Raw genomic sequence first — 10,544 nt, 5'->3', positions numbered from 1 at the left:
AAATACTCAATTGAAATTACGTACGTGTAAAGTTCCTTAAAATGTAGATTTGTGTTATACTTTCTTTTCTGGCCTAGATTGCAACTTCCAAGTTCAGACGTGAAAATCTATGAGAATTTTGCCAATTGCTTAATAAAATCTGAAAACTAAAAACAAGTACAGTGATAACCAGAAAATTCTGATATATGAAGAAGACTTTTAGAATTAATGATCCGATGAGAATCAAATAAGATAAAAGACACAGTAAGTGTGCAGTGTAAACAGTCACATTTCCCTAAATTGATGATTCAGTTTAGTTCGGTTTGTAAAACTATTTGCTTTGTAAAAACTTCAAATACACTTAAGTATTGTTGTAATGTCGTCTTGCTATTCCATTGTGTAGTATCCCGAAAAATACTACAATCTAGCTCAGGTAACCGATACTAATCTTTCTGGGACCAACTCATTAAGTTTGGTTGATCCGTCATTGATCTTCTACTAACAATGTATATACAAAATAATAGACAAGGTCATATCTTTAAGTTCCAGTCCTAGAGCGGTCTGATACCCGATATTTCCCATATCTTTGTAACCTTGTTCCATCCCAATAAATAAAACAATAATCTAGTACATTTGTATTTATTATATAATTTTAATCTGCACAAACATATTACTAATATGATACTGTTATAAAGTCAAATGAGTATTGGCCATGATCCTTATTTATTAGCTCAAGTATTAGATCAAGATCCCTGGGGACCTTATCAAATGAATAAGAATGATTGTGGCGTCCCTGGATTCCTGGAATGCAGTACACAGCATATTCCATACTTCACATGTTATTGTTTAGATTATGATATACTGCATCTAGTATAAATACTGTTTTTGATAAATATATATTCAGTCAGTTTATTTGGTCTTATTCATTTGGTCTTATTCCTTTTGTCGCTACATTTTGGTGACCCCGACGTGATTCTTTTGTCGGAATTAAATCCTCTTGTTGAAGCGCCCGAAAATTGGTTTCTACCGAGTCCCTGCTCTTTTCATACAACACCAAAGTAAGGTTCCGATAATAGAGTGTTCTTTTTCAGCGTAGTAGCAATGACAACCAATAATGAGGTATCTTCACCCCCTGACGGTCAGTTATCCCTCACCACGGTATCCATCAAGCTTCCCACCTTCTGGACGGACTCCCCCGAGGTGTGGTTCCTCCAGGCTGAGGCCCAGTTTGCGATCAAGCGCATGACGACTTCTCTAACCAAGTTTCACCACTGTGTTGCAGCCCTTCCCCAGGACGTTGCCACTCACCTCATAGATCTGATCCGTAATCCAACTTCAGATCCCTATGCAACCCTGAGAACCCGCCTTATCCAGATGTACACTCTCAGTAATTTCCAGAGGTATCAGGCTCTCCAGGGTATCCCAGTTCTGACTGATCAAAGACCCTCAGAACTCATGGATAAAATGTTAGTACTCCTCCCTGAAGATGAGGCCTGTTTATGGATCATCTCCCTGCAGATATTCGTTCCCATCTACTGACAGAATCGATTGCTGACCCTAGACGGATGGCTACCAGAGCAGACACCCGTCCTGGAAGAGTTAATGCCGTCCATGCAGTTTCGTCTCAAGACTACAGACTGATGGAGGATGTATCGCTGATATCTCGAAGCTCCAGAACCAGGTCCTCTTCTAGTCGCACTAGAACCAGCAGTCCAGGGCAATCTACATCCTCATCTACCTCCTCAGAGTGCTGGTATCATCGCAAGTGGGGAAACCAGGCTAACCAGTGCAGGTCGCCATGTTCTTTTTCGGGAAACTAGTTAACGGCGGGGATGTTGTAAACATGGTTCCCGCCGAAACCCACTCCTCACCCCTTTTATTCCTCAAGAACAAGCTCAGCTCCGCCACGTTCCTCGTTGATACCAGTGCTTCTGTGTCAGTGTTCCCTCACCTTCCCCGATCACCTTCAGCTCCAGGTTCTGGTGTTCAGTTGAGAACCGCGGACGGATCCCCCATGGACACTTATGGTTCCCGCTGTTTAGCTCTACAGTTCGGTTCCAGACGTTTTGAGTGGAATTTTTTGCTAGCCAACGTGTCCACGTTGATTTTGGGATCAGATTTTCTACGCCACAATCACCTTCTGGTTGACGTTGCAGGTTCTCGTCTCCTTGACTCCTCGACCCTAGAACCAATACCCGCCGTTTCATCTAATTCAGTCAACAGCAAATCAGGTCTCTATGCTGCTCTCCTTTCTACCCCTGAAGAGTTCCCTGATCTCCTGTCCGAATATCCTGATGTCGTCTCCTCCAAAGGTTTTTTCACCACAGATCCAAGGCATCCAGTCCGCCACACCGTCCCCACATCCCCTGGCCCGCCAGTTTTTGCCAAAGCCCGCCGTCTTGACACAGAAAAGCTGGAATCCGCAAGGAAGGAGTTTGCGGCCATGGAGTCTGCAGGGATAAACGATGCTCTTCCTCTCCGTGGGGGAGTCCCTTGCACATGGTAAAGAAGCCTGATAGTTCCTGGAGACCTTGCGGTGATTACCGCCCCCTGAATACTCAAACCGTTCCTGATAGATATCCCCTTCCTAATATTGCAGATTTCTCATCTCGACTTCATGGTTCCAAGGTATTCACTAAGCTGGACCTAACCAAGGGGTATTATCAAGTTCCAATGACTCCTGGAGATGTGCCTAAGACAGCGGTGATCACCCCCTTTGGCCTGTTCGAATGGTTGAGGATGTCGTTTGGTCTCAGAAACAGCGGATGCACCTTCCAAAGATTGATGGATCAGATTTTTCAAGGACTTCCTTACTCTTTTGTATATGTGGATGACGTCCTTATCTCCAGCCCCGACCTCAGCTCTCACCTTGAACATGTTCAGACCATGCTTGATCTTCTCCAACTCCATGGACTCAGTATCAACCCTGACAACTGTGTTTTTGCAGCTCCTGCAGTGGACTTCCTTGGTATGAGGGTTTCAGGTTCAGGATGTATTCCCCTGACGAAGCACACCGAGATTATCTCCGCCTTCCCTTGTCCAACAGACAAGAAGGGTTTACAGAGGTTTCTAGGGATTCTCAATTTCTACAGAAGATTTATCAAGGCTGCAGCTGGTCTCCTACGTCCTTTAACTGAGGCTCTCAAAGGTAAATCTTCAACTCTAACCTGGGACCTAGAGATGAACCAATCCTTCCCAGCTGCCAAATCCATCCTGGCAAATGTTCCTACTCTGGTTCACCCTGATCCCTCCGCCAGGATATCCTTATCCAAGGATGCCTCTGGATCTCATGTTGGAGCAGTCTTACAACAAGAAGTATCCGGTTCCTGGGCCCCTCTGGCGTTTTATTCCAAGAAATTATCCGCCCCAGAATGCAAGTATTCCGCCTTCGACCGTGAATTGTTTGCTGCCTACTCTTCTCTCCGCCACTTCCACTTCATGCTAGAGGGAAGACAGTTTATTTTGTTCACTGACCACAAACCATTGACATATGCGTTGTTTAGAACATCTCCGCCCTGGTCCGCCATGCAGCAAAGGAGATTATCGTTCCTGTCTCAGTTCAACTGTGAGATCCTTCATCTTCCTGGTCCGGAGAATGTAGTTGCTGATGCCCTGTCCCGTCCAGAGTCAAGCGATGTTCCAAACAATCCTCCGCCAACGACTTTGATATCCAAACTCCGCCTCCAGTTCCAGGAATATCGTTCTCCGAAATGTCTATCCTACAGCAGTCCTGCCCAAAGATTGAAGTACTCAGACGTTCATCAACTTTATCTGTTATTTCTGTTCCGTTCTCNCCTCTCCCAGTTCGACGGAACCCTCGAAGAGAAGTCCGAGATAAACATCGAGCTCTTCATCAACTTCATCACCTCGATGCTGGGGGGACCCCTGTGGCGCCCCTGGATTGGAATGCAGTACACAGCATATTCCATACTTCACATGTTATTGTTTAGATTATGATATACTGCATCTAGTATAAATACTGTTTTTGATAAATATACATTCAGTCAGTTTATTTGGTCTTATTCATTTGGTCTTATTTAGCATCATGAGCAGGATCTCTTGAGATCTCTGCAATCAAGCTTGGATCCCATCATCTTAAGGAGGGATAAACCCTCTAATAATACCTCATACTCAGGGATCAAGTTTAACCTGCGTTATTCCTCCAGATATCTCTTCATCCTCAGAACCTGCACAAACAAACGGTCCAATATCTTCTCCCTGGTTGAATGGAGGAACTCATGTAACTGGGCTCCATGACGTCCAGGAGGATCCCAGATACTAGGGAGATTAGGTGGAGTAAGTGCCTGTTCATTAAAGGGCTTAGGATAATCTTGACCCTCATGATCCACATGATCTCTCAAGATAGAACTCCTTCCTTCTGTTCCAGGAATGTTGATCTGGTCATCATCTGATGAGAGGTCAGTCTCCAGGCTGGGGACACTTTCATCCTCTGACTCACTCTCATCCTCAGCTGCATCCTCATCCTCTTTAATTACATCTTTAGCTGCATCTTCAGCTGCATCTTTATCTGCATCTTCAGATGCATCTTCAGCTGCATCTTCATCATATCCGTCATCAGGCTTCACTCGGTATGCAGGATTCATCATCATCTATATCTCTCTGCTCATCTTCATGGGCACTCACTGTAAATATATAAATATCCTGTATGGTGTATGTAGGACAGGACCCAGAGCAGATGTATGCAGGAAACTTGTGTTTACTGCAGCGGCTCGAGTTGTACTGAATCAATCTAGTCTCTCCGATCTCTGATTGTATCTAAGGGACTGTTCACCCTTTTCTGGTTCAGTCCGGAATACAACAAAAGCCCCCTGATGCATGGATGGCTAAACTGATTAAGTTATCATCATCACCAGAGAGATGGGATCTTTATTTAACTCTTCTATTCAATTCCATTAGATGGTTCAACCATGGTTCCTCTCTCTTGTTCATTGAGGGCTTGGATGAGGTTGTTCCTGAACTCTGTCAGTAGGAGCGTGTTGAGCCTGATAGCTTTGGTTCATGTGACTCCTCTTTTACATATCATGATTATGCTCATGACCATGTAAACCAGCTTCCCTATCAGGTACAATACTATATCAAAACTAGCATAATGCCCCATGTTTTCAAGGTATCCAACAGGTAGGATTTCCAATCTAATCCACACTCCCATGGTCTAAATAGTCCCTCAGTAGTTCAGCTGAGCCTCTGTTCTCTACTGGGCTGAATGTGGTCTCAGCTAATTATTCTGTAGATCATACAACTGGTGATCTTCTGATCAATCCTTGCTCCCTATCACTCTGCTCTATGTCTCCTGTCTCCACAGTATCTACAGTATCCACAGTATCTGCAGCATTCACAGCATCTACAGTATCTGTGGTATCCTCAATATCTGCAGTATCCACAGTATCTGTAGTATCCTTGATATCTGCAGTATCCACAGTATCTACCATATCTGCAGTATCCACAGTATCTACATGATCTAGTTTAACTACATGGTACCCCAGTTGTTCAGGTTTTGTTTTGACAACTGGAGTAGTATGGATTGAACTGGATCAGCGTCATGGACCAAGTTTCCATTTGTGGCCTCCAATATAGGTGATAATACTTCATCACAATCTAGTAGATCAAGAATTAGTTATCTTATGATCAGCCTTAGATGTGTCCAAGTACACAGGCTCCTCACCTAAATACATGGGCAATTATTCTTTGGAACATTTGCTGTGTCTTTGGTATCCAGGATTGGAGGTAACCTCCACTGTCTGCAGTTTATCCGCGAGGCCTGAAGTAAGTGGTTCTGGCGCCTGGCGCCTAGCGCCTTGAAAATTATTGAATTTATTTCTTAAATATCAAATCTTTATTTAATAATCAAATTTATTTTTAATATTAATTCATTAATTATCTCACTTTGCTCTGACAAACTAGCTGGTCTTGGTTGCCTGGAGCTTGTGATCTGTTGTCTTCAAAGGGACCTGAAGCTCCTGCAGCTCCTTGTGATCTGCGGTCCGGAGTCTATAATTATAGAATTTTATCAGATTTATTTTTAATTCTGCAGTTTATAAGCGCGGCCTGAAGTAAGTGGTTCTGAGTCTGGCACCTTGAAAATTATTGAATTTATTTCTTAAATATCAAATTTTTATTTAATAATCAAATTTATTTTTAATATTAATTCATTAATTATCATACTTTGCTCCGACGAACTAGCTGGTCTTGGTTGCCTGGAGCTTGTGATCCGTTGTCTTCAAAGGGACCTGAAGCTCCTGCAGCTCCTTGTGATCTGAGATCCGGAGTCTATAATTATAGAATTCTATCAGATTTATTTTTAATTCTGCAGTTTATCCGCGCGGCCTGAAGTAAGTGGTTCTGAGTCTGGCACCTTGAAAATTATTGAATTTATTTCTTAAATATCAAATCTTTATTTAATTGTCAAATTTTTTTTTAATATTAATTCATTAATTATCTTACTTTGCTCCGACGAACTAGCTGGTCTTGGTTTCCTGGAGCTTGTGATCCATTGTCTTCCAAGGGACCTGAATCTCCGGCTCCGTCTGATCTGTGGTCCGGAGTCTATAATTTTATATTTAATTATATCAGATTTATTTTTAGTTCTGCAGTTTATCTTCAATTTAAATTTATTTTCTTACTTTGGCTCCGGTTTTCCTTTTCTTTTTACTGTGCTTAGATGTATCTGGGTGTTTATCTGGACTGGGCTGATTTTCTTGCCTGGATGGTTTTATTCGACACTGGTGTTCATAGTGCATGTTCCTTAAATAAGTTACTTCTGTGGCATGTATTTTGACGATTATTATTTATTTATTTTTTTAAAACTATTTTATTCCTCTTACCGTAAGTATCTGGACATTCCGGTCCTAAATTGTTGTTGTGCCAAGAGGGGGTTAGAAGTGAATTGATCTCTCCATCTTATGTTGAAAACACCTTAGATTATTATATTTTTAATTTTGAGGTTATATAAAAGTTCTAAAAATGAAATCTTACCTGTAATTAAGGAGAGCACTTTTGGGAAGGTGTCCAGGATGACAGGTTTCTTAGTTCTACTACTCCCATATCCGCTTGTGAGGCTGAGTTTCAAAAGAAACTTTTTATCCATTATCTAAAAAAAATATTGAAGCAGTTGATAAGTATAATAACCTCTCCCCTCCCTTTTGAATATTCACCTGAGGAAGTAGTTTATATGACGACTCGTAAACAGTCCCTCCTACTAATGATTCTGCCAGAATTTGTTGGTACTGGAAATAAGATATTGCGTTTAAAAATAATTATTTATTATAATCAACTATTTATACCTTTTCTAATAACCCCGTTTTATCCTGCTGCAGTAAATTCTCTAATTCATTTAACTCCTCTTAATTAAAAATATATTATTAAGAATTTAAATTAAATTACAATGTTTTAAAGTGTTTTAATACCTTTAGACTTAATTTTTTTCCAGTCACAAGAATTTGAAACTTTTAATGTTGTGTTGGAGGACGAGGTGTCCATACAACCTATCTCAGCTGACAGTTTACCCTATTAAAAACATAACATGAATTATTTATATGATTAGAAATTAAGTCATGTTATTACCGAAGTCCTCTTAATGACACTCCCTAGGTGTTCGTTCTGATATTCAAAACATTTTTCTATGAATATTTTGAGTTTTCATATTTCCTTCAGGACTGTATTCTGATCGCCAACCTCTTGTTTCTTGTGTCTGATGCATGGTGTTGAAGTTTCTTGGATGAATATGGAATTCTCATCCATATAATCTATAAAAATCAAACAAACAATTAAGCGGTTTTATGATAAGGTTTTAAAAAAAAATTATGTTCATATTTACCGTCAGTTAGTAAGGAATCGTCAAAAGAGTTTATGGTACCCTTACGTTGTGACAGGGAGAGTTTTGAAAATGGCTGAGCAACAGGTTTCTCACTAGGGTCTTCTTCTGATGAACTGCTGAATTTTATTTTTCTTCTTTGATTTTTCTTCTTATTTTTAATATTGTCATCATGTGTGGGTTTCTCTTTTTCCGGTTCAACTTCTTCCTTGTCTCGATTCTTCTCTTGCATTTGTTTTAGAAACGGATGAGCAACAGGTTTCTCACTAGGGTCTTCTGATGATGAACTGCTGAATTTTTCTTTTTCTTCTTATTCTTAATATTTTCACTTTTCCTTTCGCTGTCGTCAACTTCTTCAATCGGTTTCTCCTTTTCCGGTTCAACATCTTCCTCGTCTTGATTCTTCCCTTGCATTATTTTTGAAAACGGATGAGCAACAGGTTTCTCACTAGGTTCTTCTGATGATGAACTGCTGAAATTTCTTTGCTTCCCTTGCTTTTGATTCAACTCTGGAAGTTTATCTTCCGTCGTGAAAAATTCATCTTCAAGGTTATCTTGAATTAGTTTCGATCCTAAAAGTATAAAATGTTACTATTTCATGAAAAAAATAAAATAATCATATTTTTGACAACACGTTGTTCTAAGTAAAATATAATTCAAATGAAAATTGGAAAAGGGTTAAGGTCGTAGAATAAAAGTAGATATTAATTATGATAACTTTGTGATAAATTAATTATCATTAATTAAACATGTACCTTCAGTAACTAAGTCATTAATTTCTTGACTGGTCAACACTTTATTGTTGTTGATTTCCAGATTTCCTGTTCCTATAAAATATCAGTTACGAATAAAAATAATAAAATATTAAAGATTTAACATTTAAACTATGCTCATCACCTTCATCCTCATCTGAATCATCAAACTCACTGTCTTCCTCCAGAGTACTCATTGTAGCATCAGTGAGAAAGATCTCCTTGTTTTCGTTCATGTACCTCTGCGCCTCTCTGTAAGCTTAAAATGTAAAGCATAAATAATAAATTAAAATTTAAAAATTAAGTTTATACAACTTACTTTTTGTTTCCACTTCAATATAGTAGTCTCCTGGTGATAAAGTTTTTTTGCAGTGATTTGTGCTTCTTTATGAGTGTAAATATCCGATATTCAGCACATCCTCTGGGGAAGCTTAGATTTGCAGTTATCGGATCAATCCAATCTTGAGATAATAAGTTCAACGTAAGTTTAAGATAAACGTACGTTTTTTTGATAATCAATTCACCTTATTATAGAACTTAAATAAAACATCGAATTTCTGTATATCGAAAATGAACTGAACTTTAGCTTTTAATTCTATAATTTCTTTACAAGATGGATATGCCAGGAGACTAGAAAAGTTAGGAAACAACGTCAGGTTTTACAGTGCTATGGATATATGCAGTGAGATGGGGGTTATATTAGGAGATAAGGATAGAGAGAAGAGTTTATATTCAGTGCTCAATAAGTTTATTCAGAACCTTCCAGAGGAGTTTATTCTTCTTGACGAGTTTGGGGATAATTTGTCTTTGGATAAATTGTCAGGGAAGTTGTTTTCTCTAAACCTCCATGGGGATAATAACATGAAAAAAGAATTGTTAGGAGTTCTTGGTTCCTTGGCTGGTATTGAAGATAAACAGCTTATCATTTCCCTCCATCCTAGTTGCACCATTAATGTGAGTAAACTGAAAGACCAGGGCTATGAGATTTCAGAGTTGAAGTATATAATGCGGAATACAGCTTCTATATGGAATTATAATAAAACTGTTTCTGCTTCTAACAGTGATAGTAGGACCTCAACAGTGGATGGCCTTCAACCTGTTTATATATCTGGTAGTAAAGATAAGGATTTCTACAGCAGAATAGCTGTAGAAGTTTGTAAGAAGAGTAGAAAGTTTGTCTGCCTTATTTCAGATAGAAACATATATGATGATAATCAGTTTAAGGCTGAACTAGGAAGGAGAGGAATAGAAACATTTGAATACCTGAAAGTAGGAGATAAGAAGAACCTGGATAAGTTTCTAGAATCCCAGGAAGGATGTCTCATCACTAGATATGTGCATGTTAGGGGGACAGAGAATACTACCCTCCTAGTCTTTTATGATATGGAACAAGATTATAGAATATTGAGAGGAACTACACACCTTGTAGTTGCACAACTAGACACTAATAATATTCATTTTAGTGTAGGAGAACCTGAGCCAGGTTACATATTAATACAAGGGAATGTACATGATCCTGGTGTCTACAGTGGTCTGGTGGATAAGATGCTGGAGAAGAGAGTAGAGAGATATATACTTATTCATGAACATTACAATGTAGAACTATTCCTGAATGAATTAGAGAGGAGAGGTCTACCCCCTCCAGTAAAGAAACCTAGAAACATGTATTATTCTGTGAAAGATATAAAAAAACATCTCCAGATGAATATATCAGGAGGTATTATGTATGATAGGCGGGATATTGAAGATGATTGCCTGAAGAAGATCGGAGCAGAGATTAGGATACCTATTATTTACAAAGATTCCTTAAATAGAGGAAAAAAATCAGTTGAACGTATTCATGAAGGAAACCCAATCCTCTTCATCCATGTTAAAGTGGAAAAATAGTTGGACAAAACAAGTGGATTGGAAATTCAGGATATCACAGAAAATCATGGCGGAACAAATAATTCAAATATTGGAATTTGGAAACTTTGTAAAAT

The 10,544-nt window shown here is 39.2% G+C and overlaps 2 protein-coding genes across 2 annotated transcripts; both read left to right on the top strand.

Annotated features, from left to right (window-relative positions):
• The first annotated feature begins 1,080 nt into the window (after positions 1-1,080).
• LOC111717329 (uncharacterized) lies at positions 1,081-1,518 on the top strand. Its single transcript, XM_023492828.1, has one exon. It carries the CDS (start codon positions 1,081-1,083, stop codon positions 1,516-1,518), a length of 438 nt encoding a protein of 145 aa, XP_023348596.1.
• A 259-nt stretch (positions 1,519-1,777) lies between these two features.
• Positions 1,778-2,485, top strand: LOC111717328 (uncharacterized). The gene has a single exon (XM_023492827.1). It carries the CDS (start codon positions 1,778-1,780, stop codon positions 2,483-2,485), a length of 708 nt encoding a protein of 235 aa, XP_023348595.1.
• The last annotated feature ends 8,059 nt before the right edge of the window (positions 2,486-10,544 follow it).

The sequence above is a fragment of the Eurytemora carolleeae genome, unplaced genomic scaffold (assembly GCF_000591075.1).
Source record: "Eurytemora carolleeae unplaced genomic scaffold, Eaff_2.0 scaffold2516, whole genome shotgun sequence".
NCBI classification, from domain to species: Eukaryota; Metazoa; Arthropoda; class Copepoda; order Calanoida; family Temoridae; genus Eurytemora; species Eurytemora carolleeae.
This window is presented reverse-complemented; position numbering and strand designations above follow the sequence as displayed.